General features: G+C 38.5%; 3 protein-coding genes across 3 annotated transcripts; all 3 read left to right on the top strand.

Moving 5' to 3' along the window:
* The first annotated feature begins 10,329 nt into the window (after positions 1 to 10,329).
* LOC117623221 lies at positions 10,330 to 10,884 on the top strand. Its single transcript, XM_034354121.1, has one exon. The coding sequence runs from the start codon at positions 10,480 to 10,482 to the stop codon at positions 10,744 to 10,746; it is 267 nt and encodes an 88-aa protein (XP_034210012.1). The 5' UTR covers positions 10,330 to 10,479; the 3' UTR covers positions 10,747 to 10,884.
* A 1,017-nt stretch (positions 10,885 to 11,901) lies between these two features.
* On the top strand, positions 11,902 to 12,684 carry LOC117623220. The gene has a single exon (XM_034354120.1). It carries the CDS (start codon positions 12,106 to 12,108, stop codon positions 12,376 to 12,378), a length of 273 nt encoding a protein of 90 aa, XP_034210011.1. The 5' UTR covers positions 11,902 to 12,105; the 3' UTR covers positions 12,379 to 12,684.
* Positions 12,685 to 16,243: 3,559 nt separating this feature from the next.
* Positions 16,244 to 17,132, top strand: LOC117623527. The gene has a single exon (XM_034354538.1). The coding sequence runs from the start codon at positions 16,359 to 16,361 to the stop codon at positions 16,629 to 16,631; it is 273 nt and encodes a 90-aa protein (XP_034210429.1). The 5' UTR covers positions 16,244 to 16,358; the 3' UTR covers positions 16,632 to 17,132.
* Positions 17,133 to 17,798: the final 666 nt, after the last annotated feature.

Genomic DNA, 17,798 nt, shown 5'->3' on the forward strand with positions numbered 1-17,798 from the left:
TGGACTGAAAACCCAAAAGGGCTGTTCAAGCAAAAGTTAGGGTAAATTAAAAAATGCTCGTTGGGCTGAAAACCCGAAAGGGCGGCCCAAGCAAAAATTAGAGCACCAAAAAAAAAAAAAAGGCTTTGTGGGTTGAAAACCCGAAAGGGCGGCCCAAGCAAAGAACTACGGTTGACTTGATCCCTAAAAAAAGGGGTACGTAGGCAGTCTAGTCTCTAAAAAGCTAGATTCAGTCACAAGACCCAAAATCCCCCTTCATTACCTCAATTCAATGAGGGTGAACTACGTTCGGCTTGATCCCTTCACGGGGTACGTAGGCAAGCTAGCCCAAAAGCTAGATGCAGCCGTAAACTATCATGAATTCATTCTTGTCCACCGATGGTGTTAGCATGTGGTTAAACTGTTGTATACTACGCAAAAAAAAACTCCAACTTCGCACGAGTGTAAACTGTGAAATAGAAAAGCAAAATCCGACAAAATCTTTATTCTGAAAATTGCTCTTGGTGGAAAAACTACATTACAAGAGCAAAAGAATACTGAAGCAAAGGCCTACCTACAAATTCTTGGTGGATAAATCATACCACAAGAACATTTATTGAAGGGAAAAATCATGCTAAACAAAAAAATTTAATAATGATAGTAGGCTCATCACTTAGAGCTCGCTACAAGAAGAAAACAGGGCATTGATTAGGCGGTGGATCTCTCGCTCTTGAGCCTTCATTGACAGTCGAGTGCTCCCGATGTGGGGAAGTAGATCTTCTTTAGCATCAATTCTGGATTGTTGAAGCTGTATTGCTTTTTCATTCTGATGCTCCAAAGAAATCTCAAAGTTCATCTTTTGCATATTAAGGGAAGTTTTCTTAGCTTCATGCTCTTCCCGCATCTGGCGATCTCTCTCTTCTGCTTCCCTGATGGTAACTTCCTTGACATCCAAGTCTTCAATCTCTTTAGCAACCTCTGTAAGTTCTGCCTCAAGAGCCAGCTTGGTGTTTAAACATTCCTCGTGTTGGCGGATCAAATCATGAATCACATCAATATTCACATCTCCTAAGGCTTCAATATAGGCACTGCTCTTGGAATGTCGCCTGGCAAGCTCAAAAATCCAATCCACAAGCTGGACAAACTGTTTAAACGCAGTTTCACCACACCCAAGAATGTCAACGGTTGACCCCAAAAGTCGAAGGGCCTTGGTGATCTCAGAATGGTGCATATGAAGTTGAGCAGGTGTCTCTGAGGAGTAAAGTCTGCTAAAGATACCTTCAATTTCTCTATTGATAAACTCCCGCCTATTCTGGTTTACCCCATTCCCAAAAATCTGATGAACAAAGTTCGCGACTGAAACCAAATTTTGGAGGGGGCGCACAACTGCTATAGGCCCAACACTTTCAGGAAACTGATCATCAGCTGGGCTATTCTGAACTTGTTGAAATTCAGACACTTCAGCTAGGAAGTCTGACCCACTACCACCCACGCTGGAGTTAGCACTCTCATGATGAATATTTTCCTCTTCACCTGAAGAAATGACTTCAAAGGCTGGGTTATCCACGTTAATAGGCTCCATTTCGCGAGGAAAAGGGATGTCGTCAAATCTCATTTCCCCCTGCACCAGATTAGAACTCTCTTCATCAAGAACATGGCTAGAGCTTCCATCCTCAACCTTGTTGTGATCTGCATGTCGCGCCCGTTTGTGGTGTGAGTCTCGATTAATCCTTTGGGATTGGTGCATCACGTGATTAACCCCTGAGAAATGTTCCCCTTTAGCATTGTGAATTCTCTTTTTGTGTCCTCTGCTCGAAGAAGCACCACGAAGAGGTGAAGATGAATTAAAGCCGCTTTTGCTCATGCCGGTCGAAATACTTTTCAAATTATTAGTCACAAAGACGTGGTCCCTCCTTGGGACATGCCTGTCTACCACTGAGAAAATTTTTGACACAGAAAATCCCATATAAGGTGCACATGCAGTCATCCACCATCTACAATACCACCAAGAGCATTCCCCAATGCGGGTGGAGCGCGGAATATAGAAACGCGCTGTGGTATCTTTACGCAGAAGGACTGCTTGGGCTCTCGCCAACTTCTCAATCCCACATCGCTGCCTCTCACATACACTAAATAAAAGTTTGTTCTCTGGAACTCCTTGATCAAAGCCAAACTGGCGAGCAAATCTATTTGGGTAGTAAGGCTCCAACCAAAGATCGCCACCTAACCTTACAGAAAGCAGTGCAGAGCGCATACAAACCAAGAATTCAAAGGCATCGTCCGCAAGGCTCTCTGTGTCTAAAAGAATGCAATCTTCTTGTGCAAGGAAGACACTGGGACGATAAACCATAAACTCACTCCTGAAGATGATTCTAGCTTGATTAGAGCTGACATATTTGGCTTCAATCAGACTATACCTCGCTAGAAGAGGGTAATGTGCTGGAAAATCATTGTCACTCCGACGGTCGATCAGATCAGGAAAGTGCTCCCCTAACCATCCAATCACATAATGAATGGGAAGATATGCATTTGCTAAACCAGGACCCCTACGATGAGTAGCAACTGTACCAAGGGCATGATAAATAAGTCCCAACACTGCTGGAGCAAGTGAAACTCTAAACCCTCTCGCCATCAAACTTGCCATATAGAAACATTCTGGCCTTATAGCATTATCAAGGGGCAAAACAAAACGGCTAAGCCAAAAGGCTAAAAAAGCAGCCAATTGTCCTTCACGTGAAATGTTCAAGGGAAATTTGAGGTCTTTGGCCTTATGTTTGGGAACTATGTTATTTTTATTCCCCGTAGCACCATATATGGCTTCCCCTCGAAAGAAATGCTCAATCCATTGATCGTGGAAAACTTGCCCTTTCTTATGGAAAACACATAGTTGAGCATGGATTTTCAAAAGTTCACCAGTGGTTGAAGGATACAAGTCTTCACGGCATAATTCTCTGTTTAAAGGGATAAATTCATCATAAGGGAGACCCAAAATTGGTAACCCGCCAATAACTTTTAGGTCGTATAAGGAAATGCCCATTTCACCGTTCCCGTGATGAAATGTGTTGGATAAAGGCCCCCATAACTCGCAGAATGCTCTCCAAACATTAGGGCAAAAATCATAGGAGAACCGAGAAATGGCCACAGCCCCATATATATCAGCTTGACGAAGGACATCACCAAAGTCACTCAAAATAGACTCTGTCCACTCCAGTACAAAGGATCGAAAGTTAGCCCGACCGAAAAATTTGAAATTGCTTCCCCACGAAATTTGGTTACGAAGCATCCTGTGCATAACCGGATAAAATTCATCTCTAGGAAGACACTGCTTATCTCCATCAATCTCATTGTTTACTTTCATCAAAGAGTGGGCCAGAAAAAATGGGCCCTTTGCTTGAGAAATTTGAATAACTCGGTCTTCTTCATGGGGGTTGAATTTGAGATGTCCACTACTCACGTGATCTGTGGTGAACCATGTTGTCCGACTCTCAGGAGGTACCATAAGCCTGATCGAATTCAGAGGACAAGATCTCATGTACTGGGGGCCAAAGGCCATGGCCCTACCATATTCATCGGAAGCATGTTCCTTGTGAAGATTTCCATAAGCATCCATCACCTGAAATCAAAGGTAAAAAAAAAAAAAAACATATACATATGTTAGCTTATAATGCTAGTTAAAGGCATCTCAAGCTTTGCACGCGTAAAAAAAAAAAAAAAATGCCACACGCACAAAGCTTGAGGGGGCATCTGTTGGAATAAAAAAAATCACAAAAATCACAAAATATTGGAACGTGGGGGGAAGTTTGGAAAAAGGTGGGGGTCTCCAACCAATGAAAATGTTTAAGTGGGTTGAGTGGCTCCTATTTTTGGGGGAGTTGGTTATTCATTTTTGTAATATAAATATTCTGCATTAAAGAGAAATAAAAAAAAGAGGAAGAGAGAGCAGAACAGAAAAAGAGGAAGAGAGAGCAGAACAGAAAAAGAGGAAGAGAGAGCAGAACAGAAAAAGAGGAGAAGACGACAGAAGAAGAAAATTGTTGCAGAAGGAAAATTGCAGGAGCACAAATACAAGAAGAGACATTTTCACAGGTAGATTGATCCTGTCAATTAATTCTTGTTGGGTGGCAACCCTAAAATCATTCTCTTGGATGATAAATCCATAATGGGTGGCAACCCTTAAATCATGAACAACAAATCCATGAGAGGATTTCTGTTTAACAAAGCTCTGCCGAGCAAAAGAAAATCCTTTGAAATGGATACAAAATATTGGATACAAAATCCATCATGGGTGTGTAACCCTCAATCAAATACCCTGAATGGTATATCCATTTTTTTTGGGCATAAAATTCATTCAGTGAGTTCTCAAGAGCACAAATCCAATTTGGGTACATAAAAATCAGCAAATAAAAATCAGCTGTGTGCACAAAAAAAAGGAACAAAGCTTGAAAAGGGAGGCCACGTTTGTACAGTCTATCCTTTGAATTCTTCATCTGGTTGCGCAGCAAACCAAAAGCAAAGAAAAAAAAAAAGAGCTCAAAGGGAGAAGGCTTCCAAGAGAAAAGGGAGAAGGCTTCCACTGAAAAGAAAATAAACGGAAGAAGAAAAAAAAGGGAAAGTGGCGTCAGCCACTTTGTTTCAAAAGGAAGAAGAAATTCAAAGCAAAAAAGGAAGCAGCAGATCAAGAAGAAACAGGAGAAGAAAAGCCAACAAGCCAAAACATAAAAAAAAAAAAGATGAAGGTGATACAAAAAAAAAAGGTGTCTTTCCAAGGACCATGAAGAAGGTGGCGTCAGCCACCTTGTTGAAATTGGAAGAAAAGACAAAAAACAAGGACAAGTACCTTTGTACTTTGACAAACTGACGTGTTGCCTTCAAGCTCCCATATTTCCAATGGTTTATGTGGTCCAAGTCTGCCTTCAAGTTCCCAAGACCTCAGATTAATATTTTAAATGGTTTATGTAGTCTAAATCTGACAGATATGAGCAAAGCAAAGGTCTTGCTTTGGTTTTGGCGTCTAAGACTCTAGGCTCCGTATTGATTGAGGCAGATGAGTGGCTGAAGAGATATACAATTGGGTCCAGTTTGAATTGATCCAGATAAGGATGGGAGTGGTTCAGTTTGGATCGATATCTACTACTCCAAATAGATATCAATTTCAAATGCAACTAGCTCTCAAAGTTTTTCTGACATGGACCTTTTGTTTATGGGCCAACTAAAAGGCCCGAAAAACAAATTGATGGGTCAATAAAGCAAATTACCCATTAACTCTCAAAAGCCCAAAATATTTCATGGGTTGGTCCAAATAAATTATGTGGTTGATGGATTAATCCTTAATGGGCTCATTAAAATGCCCCTTTTAATTTTCTTTGGACATTAACAATAAAAATGGTACAAAACCATTCCAAAATTTCCCATGGGTCATCTACCCATGAAAATTCCAATGAGATTAAATTCAAATATCTCAAACACAAATTCTCAATTAATGGGCCACACTTACCCATTAATTCCTAAATTTCCCATAGGTCATCCATCCATGGAAATTCCAATGAGATTAAGTTCAAATATCTCAAACACAAATTCTCAATTAATGGGCCACACTTACCCGTCAATTTCAAAATTTTCCCATAGGATGCCTACCTATGAAAATCCCCAAATTATCTCAAATATACAAATTCTAAATTATTGGGCCATACATACCCATTAATTTCTAATTATTTCCCATAGGTCATCTACCTATGAAAATCTTCAAATCGTCTCAAAGACACCAACTCTAAATTATTGGGCCACACTTACCCATTAATTTCTAAAATTTCGAACTACGTTGGTTTGATCCCTTTAAAAGGGTACGTAGGCAATCTAGAGATTCAATCTAGATGCAACCATCCCAAACATATTTCCATATCGAATCCCTGGTTTATTTAGCTAAATTCACTCAAACTCCTCAATCAAACCCATTCAAATTCTTCGTTTTGTGATGAGTCATTTATTCATCATGAATCTTTGAACTACGAGTGGCTTGATTCCCGCAAAGGATATGTAGGCATCCTGAGTTTGGACTTGGGAGCAGCTGCAAAATCAAACACACACGTTCTGTTTCTTTATGATGGAATCAAAGGGTTTTTCCCTTGAAGCAAGGGATTGTAATTAAGAGACTTGCGTCTCGAATGGGTCGAACCTAAAAATAATAAAACCCCATTATTTAATTAGTGGTGGTGAAATTATATTAGGAAGATCACCATTTTCCTTCAACAGAAACCTCTTATGAAAACATAGTCCTTGAGATAGGTGGAGAATCAGAGACCAGTTAAGGGAAGAACGAAGAAAACACCATGCAACAGTAACAAAAATGGCCTAGCCACTTAACTTGAACGTGGGGATCAAGCATAAGAGCATTTGCCGGATGCCAAGCCCATGAATGCTCCAAGAACACATTAAGGAAGGCGTCCAGGAGACTCCACTAGGCCAGTCTCTATAGGTTTGTCAAGAAGGACACCAACATCACCTGGATTCGCAGTTCCCATCGCAGAGTAACCAGCCAAAACTCGTAAAGATGGGTAAAAGGATGGTACTCAACAACCCTAGTTGCCAAAAACCTAGCCCAACATTGTGAAAAGGAGAATCAAAGCTATAGACCCTAGGTGAAGAGCCACCCAAGCCATATCTTTGGACAGTGGCCTTCTTCTCTTGAAAGTAAGGCTTGAGATCGCAGATCGGACAATGAAGGGGATGTGAGGAAAGCCACCTCCACTGTGACCGCCAACCCCAACGAAGCAGCTTGCACCATGATCATTGTTGACTTGGAGACTGTCAGCACAATAGTAGGAGCAGACCCACTGAAACCACCATACGAATTCAACCACTAGAGACGTCGAACATCGAGGAGAAAGAGAACGACAAAACCAACGCCTAGGATCTAAGAGAGACAACAGACCTTCAATCAGACATAATTTATGCAAGTCTCTGTCAACCTTGATCAAAGAAAGTGGATACATTCCTGATCATCGATTGGTTTTGCTTGACGAAGAGGGTTAGGTTGAAAGTGGGGTCATAATCTTCAGTTTTGCATACTGCTGAGGGTTGGGAACCTTTTAATGATCACTAGGAACTCAAAAAGGCTCTGTGATGGGTTCCATTGATTATTGTGTCTGTCATTGTTGGAAGGGAATAAGAACATGAAAAATTTTGCATCTTTTTTAGGCTTGATAAATAATTCCCTCGTGTATATTTGTATTGAGAGTCTGTGACATACATGAAAGAAAGCTTCCAGATATAGTTTCTCAAAAGAATGAAAGCATCAATTTGGAAAGATAGAGAAGAAGCAGTCAATTTAAGAAGTTTGGTTATTGAGTTTAAGAACAAATTGTATACTGAAGAAACTATAAAGAATTGGAGGGAGAGGTGTCGAACCTATTGCAAGAGATACTGGATGAACACTGTACTTCCCTGCAATTTCAATGTATCCTGTGAATGGAAATACAAGCAGATTAGTAAATCAACATGCGACGGGCATTATTCGATAAATACAACATGCAGTAAAGAGACCAAATGCTGGAACTAGAAATAATTTTCAAAATAATTTTCCTTTTAGAACAAGGAGTACTGCAGACATTCATGAACTGCTATGGCACAGATGCAGAAGCCCAGGCTTGTATATACCCCCACACCCAAGCATGCATGCATACACTTAATCAAAAGTAATACATTGACTTTAAAAAAAAATATTAATAACCACTGGGCATCATACCAATAAGACGTAAACATGACATTGAAACAAAATCAGTGAAAAGGTATGACTATCATTTTCTCACCCAGAGGGGCAGATTCATGTCAATCTGCCAATTTAGAGTAATGTGAAAGCAAAATCCGAAAACACTCATCTACATATAAACCGATCAGGACAATGATCAATGTAATCTGTCTGCAATCCGAAAACACTTGAGCTGCATCTAAACATTACATAACTCATCACTCAGCACAGCATAACACGAAGCGTTTAAACAAAAGCAAAAACAAACCGTTTGCGCTGTTTGCTTTACCAAACCTGCCGTCAATGGCCTCGGTGATATTCTTAGCATTCAAACACTTGGGGACATCTCGTATCCAAGTCATCTTCCCAGATGGTATGTGCAATATCAGAACAAATTTTCACACATCAGAAGTGAAAACCAAGCTGGCACACCATTGTTAGCATGAACTTATACTCTCAGAACTACTTTACAACCTTGGTGGCCAAAACGACGCTCCTCGCTCCTCCCCTGACCCTGAGTTTGGGCTCGCTGAACCACTGGATACATTTCTGTAGAGTCGAAGAAATTGATGCCGGACAGGAAAGCTTGGTCGAGGAGGCCATATGACTCCGAAAATTGCTTGCCGAAAGTCATCGTCAGTGAGCGAAGAATGAATTTTTATTTGAGGATGAGAAGGAGGGCCAAAGAATCAGACTCAGAGTCGGTAAGATTGGGGGACGATGTTGAAGAGAGGCACCGCCATTGCTTGGCCTGAGAAGCTCTTTGAGTTTGTCAACTGTGAGTGGAATGGGAAGGAGAAAAATCAAAGTATTTGATATATCGGCGCAAGTTTGGTGGATTTTCAGGGGTTGGATCAGATAAAAACATAACCGAGTTACTATCTATGTTTCGAAAAATCGTCCAACAAATAAATTTAAAATAAAATAAAATTTCCGCCTAGGCGGGCTAGGCTGGTTGGGTCCTTTTTATTTTTTTATTATTGTTTTTTTGCCTGACTTTAAATAAGGGCTCGTTTAAAGTCTAACTATTCCTCCTCCTCTCCATATCCCTCCAAGACTAGAGGCCTAGCGTTTCATTTCAAGTATTTTTCTTTGTAGTAACTTTTTCCCATCATGGTCCATTTCCCCTTATTCATATCTTATTAAACTATTTTCTATTAATTTTGGCCAAGAAAAACTATTTTCCATTAATACACTCTTTTAACTTGCTTTCTTTTCCATTTCCCAAAATTAAAAGTGGATTTAGAACGTTTGTAATAACAAAATAAGTGATAAGAGGGCAACTAATTATTGTTTAGTTTACAATTTAATGTTAGAAAATCCATCAAATCATTTTGGTAACATTGAATTAGATCTTCAAACATCTATAATTTTGATTTAGAAACCTAAACATTTTCATTTTCTGAGTATGACATCCGTTTATTTGAAGGGCTAAAATAAGAGAATCGATTTCATATATTTTTATATTTTCAGTTTGATTTCTCAACCGATAAATGATCTTGCATAACATAACATGTAGAAATCTTCAGAAAACTTATGGCACATTGTACTATGTGTCTTTAAGTGGGTCCTTTCAAATTGCAGCATCCCAACATGTCCATGTGTGCCAACTGCTTAATGATCCAATTCCTCTCCAGCATAATTATATATACGCACATGTTGGAGTATTTTTGTTAACTTATTTCGTGTGGCTTTTGGGTTAACGTTAAACGGGGTTTTGGCTAAATATGTGTCTCTTGATTGGAGTAATGGCTACTAGCTTTTAGATTTCAAAAGTAGTGAAGATAGATGAGTTTTGTCAAAATTATGGGATCATCAAGTGGTAATTCAGGGTCTAATTAATTCATTTTCATGCTAAATTATGTAGGGGGACGATGATGATTGATTTTAACAGCCAAAAAGAGTGATTCATCACCGCAACTTGCGTAGCCTCTCGTGTAGGACTAAAGCCAGAGGCGGAGCTATTCATAGACCTGAGATGGCATGGGGCCCCCACCATCTTCTCACCTCTTTGAATGTATAAAGAGTATAGTATAGATTGCACAAAAAATCCCATAGTTTTAAGCTTGTGGGCCCCCAAAATATCAAACTCCACCTCCGCCACCGACTAAAGCAGTCATTTGAAAATTGAAAATTGAAAATGGGCAATATTTGGAAAAAGAAATAGATGAATGATCAAAATATCCCTTCCAAATTTTGCACAAAAAATCCATATTAAAAAAAGTGTAGAACAAAAACAAGTTGGTAAGAGCATGACACAAATTCGATAAGATGAAACGCGAATGTAGCTAGTAGCACGAAATGGATCGTACGTATCAGGAGACAAAAATACACCCTCATCATCCTTCAGTTTTGAAGGGAAGCAAATTAATAAAGACATAGAGCAGCAGAGAAGGGATGAATGGGTGAAAAGCATGTACAAAAGGAGACAAATAGCTGAGATCACAATAGAGCTAGCTCCTTCTTCCGTTACTTGCTTCATCAAAAAACAAGATGCAAAACCTCAGGTTTTCTCACAGAAAACCACTGCAGAATTTTTCTTATATATAATAATAATAATCTACAAGGGACAAATGCAGCTTCCGGATTTCCACAAATCTCAAAACCACTTTGTCTTTTTCTTTTGCTTTATGTGTATATATACACATTTAGTGTTAGGGTCCAAAGCATAGTCCTCCATACACAAGAAACCAAAAAACCAAAAAAACACCCCCAGAAACAGAAAAAAGCAGAGTGCTCCGCTGAATTAACTGAAGATGTGTGCAACAAGAGGAGCTTGGATCGCAGCGGTTAGTGTTGGAGCTGTTGAGGCTTTGAAAGATCAAGGCTTCTGCAGATGGAGTTACACCATGAGGTCTTTGATCCAGCATGCCAAGAACAATATGAGATCGTTCTTACAAGCCAAGGAGCTCTCTTCTTCTTCTTCTGCTATGGTTTTGAACAAAATGAATTCTGAACAGAAGAACCAAGCTGAGGATTCTCTAAGAAAAGTCATGTACTTGAGCTGTTGGGGTCCTTATTGAAATCCCTCCAATATTATAGGTAGTTGAGGATGTACCACTTGGATTTTATTTTTGAAACTGAGTTTAAGCTGTATATACATGATTTGAATGTATATTTTCCCAACCCAACAACAAGAAAATCCCAGATTTTGATGTTTACCAATGAACATGAACGTTGGTTTTTCAGTCAAACAACTAACCAGTTGAAATTATCACAAAGCCAAAAACAAAGAACCAACTAGTTGAAATTTATATCAGTTAGGTGCAACAAGAACACAATCTCATCCTATTGATCATCGTTGACAAAATTCTAGTACAAAAGTAATGTAAAAATCCAAAGGGTTCGTTTAGATCAAAATCTTAAAGCATTACGTTTTTCAAATATAAAACGAACACACACCAGACATGTTGATATTCCATCTTATTAGTCATCTAATTCATCAACTATATATGACACTTTTATCACAAACTAACTAACTCACTCTTAATTTAGTGATATTTCATTTATAAAAAATAAAAAAAAGATCCTCATTAATTTAGTATGTTATGTTTCTTCTTCATCAAATACCAATTGATACTCAATCAACATACATCCATGTGTGACAATCATGTGAACTCTAATATGATCACTTCTCCAACAAGAGTGATGGAAATTTAGAGGAAAAATTCTAATTTTTTTGGGGGCAGCAGATGTTAGGGACACTCATCCGTTCATCCACGTGTGAAAATAACGTGAGCTCCAAAATTAATTTGAGAAAAGTAATCCAACTTCTTATGAATTGTTACTAAAATTTTCAACTATCCAATATAAAACATTATCATCTTCGCATTTCCACAATTACATTTGCAACTTGCACGTAAACAAGTAAACTACTGGTTTCACTCCCAGACCGCTACTACTAGCGCACAGTCCAAAATAGAGTGACAAGAGACTGTTTCTGTCTTTTGGCCCACACTTCAGATCAAACAAGCAAACAAATGGTTTCACTCCCATACTGAGGGCCTAAATACAATAATTTAAATCAAAACCATGTGCCCATGAGGCAGCAAAACTCTGTGCTTATCCAAACTCCAAAATGTTAAATTCCACTTTTACGCCAGCCTAGTACATCAAATTGCCTCTATCAGCATGTACAAAACAGTAATATCCCCAAATATAGTTTAACATCCACATACCTTACCAAAAGAAACAGAAGAAAACAAAACCAGCTCTGGTTTTTTGCCACAAGCCCACCTTTTAAAATAAAAAAAATCCCCTATATAGGGAGCACCTCAAGATCATCTTCTCCATCAATACACTCAAACATTCACGTTCACTACTGAGAAGTTGAAAGCTTCAAAGAAAGGTCAGTAAAGAAGAGAAAAGAAATCATAATCGTGATGAGTTCATCAAGTGCAAGCAAGGCTATTGTGGCAGCAAGTGTTGGAATTGTGGAGGCATTGAAGGACCAAGGGATATGCAGATGGAACTCTCCTTTAAGATCTGTGCACCAGCAAGCCAAAACCCAACTCAGGTCATTTTCTCAGGCCAACAACAAGCTCTCATCTTCTTCTGCTTCAGCTGCTTTCAGTAAAGTCAGAGATGAGAAGCTGAAGAAATCAGAGGAGTCTTTGAGGACAGTCATGTACTTGAGCTGCTGGGGTCCCAACTAATTCAATCAGCAGAGAGACAGAGAGCAAAAAGATCAGAATTTTGTGCAAGAGGTTGCTGAAATGGAGCTTGGGCATGAACACAAGCATGAAACAAGATGACACGACCCATGAAAGGGCTCCTTGAGTTTTATATATATCAAATGATCAGGATATATAAACTTGTTGGGTTACATACTACTGGCAAAGGCAATCGTTGTAAATGGCAGACAATTCATTCATGTCTGCTTGCTTGCTTGGGGCAAGTTGATGTAAATTACCATATAATGCAAAAGCACACATATTTCTGAGCAATTGATGCCTTGATCATTCTTTTCGAGTTTTTCTTTTTGCCCTTTCTTATTAATCCATTATTTACTTCGTTTTAACTGAAGGATTTATGATCCTATAAATTTGAGTATTTAGTAGTGAAACATAATTGAGTTGCCCTAATTGGGTAAAATCCATTGACTTGAATGGTTTCTTTCTCCAACAAAAGCTATAGCCCAACACATCCCATGGTTTTTCCCACATTTTATGGGGTTTCCTTCCTCCTATTCATCCTCTGCTTTCGTTTCAAGTAAGCTCAGCTGCTGAGGTCCCGGTTGAATATTAATTCAGCTTGTTTGTAGATCCCCTGAATTCTCTATGATATACACAATTGATTATTCTATGCACCAGAAACTTAAACATTAATCAAGCTACTTATTAATGTTTAAGTTTTTATGCTAACACACATTTTATATCAAATGAGTGTTGATGGTGCTCTCAGAAATGGTGGGAGGTACCTCTTGTTTTTGTATTTTTGTTCACCACTCTTAATTAGCGATGAGTAATACCATCACGTTAATTATTGTGCAAGAAATTCATGTAATTGTCGTGGAGGAAATTCATGTAATATGTAGATTAAATCATACTCATCAAACGAAAATTAACCTAATTATAATGCTCACTATTTCTTTAATGATATGTCAACACATAGTAGACTCATGCCTATAATTAGCCGAAGCAAATAGAGAGAAGGAAAGACACTATAATGTTTGTTTTTCCGCCCACGGTCCACACCAAACCAAGTAAACAAATAGTTTCACTCCTACATTGTGTTTGAAATAGATGCACAAGAGGCAGTAAATAGAATCAATTCTGACAGAGTGTTTTGAAGCAGAAGGGAACTTGGTTGAAGATATTAAGGAGATGCGGTTGTAGTTTAGATCTTTCTCGTTTGAATGACAGTGATGGGATGGTAATGTAGTTGCTTATGAGCTAGCACAATATGCTATTAGGAACACAAACATGGATTGAGGAGAAGCCTCCTTGGTTGATTCTTTGCTTGCTGCAGATTTAAGAGCTACTGGTTGATTTATGTATTCGATATCAAGTGGGAGGCCTTTTTTTATCTTTGGCGGATTTTCCTCCTTTTTGCGGTTTTTTTACCCCAATGATTTTTTACAAAGGCCCAAACTGTTAACGTGAGTTAACCTACTAAATCAAAAAGATTTATTTACTAAGTTAATTAGGTGATTTACTTCCTTATTTTATATAATTGACACATCCTTGTATAATTAGGAGATATTCTCATAATTAATTACTGTATCTATTTCCTTATAAAGTACCCTTGTAAAGTCCTATATATACCTTCTTATGGAGAAGAATACAATTAACCTAAAGTATTCAAACCATATTCATATTTTAGCATGGTATAAGAGCAATCTATCCTAGGTTGTTTCTAAGCCCTCAAATTCAAACCCAAACCCTAAATCAAATTCCTTACCTCTCAAATCAAATCCTCTTATCAAACTCCTTAAACACATACCTCTTAAATCAAATTCCTAAATCAAATTCATACATCAAATTCCTCAAATCAACTCCTTAACCACAAACACACACTCATATCAAATGTTACTTCTGCTGCAATGCCAAGACCCCTTACGATTCTCTCCCTCCTTGCAAACTCATATAAGCATGCGATCAATCGTGCTGAACTGGCTACCTAGGCTCATGCTTCTATCGCTGCCACCAAAGGTTCTGCTTTTCATATGTCCTCTCCAAAGCCCACATGAATTATTGACTCGGGTGCTATGTATCACATGAAATTTGATCCTGGCCAACTTATTAGTCGCAAACCATCCACTCAGTCGGTAGTGTCTAATGCTAATGGTATCCTCTCCCATGTGGTTGGGGATGGCTCTCTATCTCTCTCTAACTCCATACATATAGATTCTATATTGATTGTTCCATTCTTGGACCATAACTTGTTGTATGTTGCACAACTTACTACTACTTTGATGTGTACTATAACATTTTGGACAAATCATTGTGTTTTGTAGAACATTCTCACGATGAAGACGATTGGTTATGATACTAGGCGGGGCAAACTCTACTACTTGGACTGGGCACCGGATAGTAAGACCAAGGTTGGTCAAGCTTTCACAACAAGTGGAGCTAGTTCTGAGAGGCAAAGAGACAAAGTTTGGTTATGGCATAAACGTCTTGGGCATGCCTCATTTGGTTATCTAAAGAAGCTGTTTCCATCATTATTTTCCAATTTTGATGTTTCTAGCTTCCAGTGTGATACGTATGAATTAGCTAAGAGCCATCGTGTTCTGTTCCCATTAAGTACAAATAAAAGTTTGGTTCCATTGTTCCTTATTCATTATGATGTTTGAGGGCTTGCTCAAATCGCTACTCCGGCTGGAGCTCGATGGTTTGTCACCTTCATTGATGACTGCACACGAAGGACTTGGGTTCCCCTTCTCAAAACCAAAGAGGAAGTCAATTCAACATTTCAATAGTTCTATAAAATAGCGGCAACTCAGTTTCATGCCCAAATCCAGGTTTTCCATTCTGACAATGGCGGAGAATTTCTTAATCATGATCTCAACAAATTTTTACAAGATCATGACATCATACATCAATGCTCGTGTCCATATACTCCCCAACAAAATGAGGTGGTTGAGCGAAAGAACCGACATTTATTGGAAGTCGTTCGTGCATCTTTATTTGGTACCAACATGCCTTAAAAGAACCAACATGTGAACCCTAACATGATCACTTCTCCAACAAGAGTGATGGAAATTTAGAGGAAACATTCTTTTTTTTGGGGGGGGGGGGGGGGGGGGGAGGGGAGAGGAAGTTGTCCAAATTCACACAATTTCTCAACAATTTCTCAACAATCCAATGTGATATATAATCATGTGAGCTTCACGTAATTATTGAAGGAAGTTGCGGTTTCACTCCAAAATCAATTGGTAATGAAGGAAGTAGTTCAACTTCACACAATTTATCAACTATCCAACATGAAATATTTTCACCATCACATTTTCACTACTACAAACAAATAAACTAGTTGGTTTCACTCCCAGAAGCTGCTACAAGCCCATATACCAAAATAAAGTTGGTGAGCTAACTCTAAAAACCCGTCCTTAAGTTCTGCGGATTCAATAATATAATTATATTAATATTATTTTTATTTCAATATTGAAATATTTCAATTCGAGGTTCTAATTAGTTTAATTGAATAAATCTTAGCGATGGAATACGAGAGACGAGAGAGACTGTTCCTGTCTTTTGGTCCACACTCCAAATCAAACAAGCAAACAAATGGTTTCACTCACATACTGCGGGCCTAAATACAATAATTTAAATCAAAACCATGTGCCCATGAGGCAACAAAAACTCTGTGCTTATCCAAACTCCAAAATATTAAATTCCACTTTTACCCCTGCCTAGTACATCATATTCCCTGCATCTGCATGTACAAAACAGTAATATCTCCAAATATAGTGTAAAACATCCACATACCTTACCAAAAGAAACAGGCGAAAAACAAAACCAGCTCTGGTTTTTCGCCACAAGCCCACCTTTTTTTATTAGAAATCCCCTATAAAAAGAGCACCTCAAGATCATCTTCTCCATCAGTACACTCAAACATTCACATTCACAACTGAGAAGTTCAAAGCATCAAAGAGAGATCAGTAAGGAAGAGAAAAGAAATCATAATCGTGATGAGTTCATCAAGTGCAAGCAAGGCTATTGTGGCAGCAAGTGTTGGAGTTGTGGAGGCATTGAAGGACCAAGGGATATGCAGATGGAACTCTGCTTTAAGATCTGTGCACCAGCAAGCCAAAACCCAATTCAGGTCATTTTCTCAGGCCAACAACAAGCTCTCATCTTCTTCTGCTTCAGCTGCTTTCAGTAAAGTCAAAGATGAGAAGCTGAAGAAATCAGAGGAGTCTTTGAGGACAGTCATGTACTTGAGCTGCTGGGGTCCCAACTAATTCAATCAGCACAGAAACAAGCGCAAAAAGATCACATTTCTGTTAAGGCTTTGAAAGATCAAGGCTTCTGCAGATGGAGTTGCACCACCATGAGGTCTGTGCACCAGCATGCCAAGAACAATATGAGTTCTTTCTTACAAACCAAGGAACTCTCTTCTTCTTCTTTTGCTATGGTTTGAACAAAATGAATTCTGAAGAGAAGAATCAATTACGAAAAGTCATATACTTGAGCTGTTGGGGTCTTTATTGACACAAATTGGAGCTCATGGTGAAGTTCCTCAAGATTTGAAGATTTTTGAGACTGAATTGAAGCTGTGTACATTATTTGAACGTAAATTTTCCCAATCAACCAAAAAAACAAGAAAATTTATGTTCTTTGGTTTTTAATATCAATGAACATTGGATGTATTAATTAGACAATTCTAGACCAGGTTAACCTTAGCTTACTGTATCATTGGTACTTATTTGGAATTCTAATTCAATACATGTTGGTTTTATTAATGGTTCCTCCTTCAAATAGAGATGCTTTTGGTTCTATTTTTCAGTCAATCAACTAACCAGATGAGATTATCACAAAACAAAAAACAGGGAACAAACCAGTTGAAATTTATCAGTTAGGGGCAACAAGAACACACAAGGTTATCTCATCCCATTGATCATTGTTTGCAAAATAAAAAGGCAGACGGTTCATTTCGATCAACCAAAACTTTAAAAAGTAACTCTTAATATAGTGATATTTCACTTAGAATGAAGAAAGAGAATCCTCATTAACTTTACAAAGGGTTATGAAGCGTTTAACAAAAGGCCTTGTCATTTGGTCAAGGTCAACACAGACTTGAGTCTTGTTTAGTGGAAAAGGACCAGAGTCTTGTTCAGTGGAAAATGATCTGAGTCTTGTTTAGTGAAAAAAGATTAGAATATTGTTCAGTGGAAAAGGATCAGAGTCTTGTTTAGTGAAAAAGGACCTAAGTATTGTTAAGCGAAAAAATGACCTGACTTATAAACTAATTGTCTCAATTTTGAACTTCTATGATACAGCTAACAATGTGTGGAGGAGAACACCTCCCTCCGGCAATATCACTTGTATAAAACAAGCCTTATGATGTGTTCAAGTCCGGCTCATAGTTTGTGCAGGCTGGACAATGGCATAGGGCCCCCAAATTTTTG

Source organism: Prunus dulcis, chromosome 3 (assembly GCF_902201215.1).
Source record: "Prunus dulcis chromosome 3, ALMONDv2, whole genome shotgun sequence".
Lineage (NCBI taxonomy): Eukaryota > Viridiplantae > Streptophyta > Magnoliopsida > Rosales > Rosaceae > Prunus > Prunus dulcis.

Bases quoted from the DNA above. Each gene is read 5' to 3' on its own strand.
- LOC117623221 (XM_034354121.1), top strand. From the start codon at position 10,480: ATGTGTGCAACAAGAGGAGCTTGGATCGCAGCGGTTAGTGTTGGAGCT.
- LOC117623220 (XM_034354120.1), top strand. From the start codon at position 12,106: ATGAGTTCATCAAGTGCAAGCAAGGCTATTGTGGCAGCAAGTGTTGGA.
- LOC117623527 (XM_034354538.1), top strand. From the start codon at position 16,359: ATGAGTTCATCAAGTGCAAGCAAGGCTATTGTGGCAGCAAGTGTTGGA.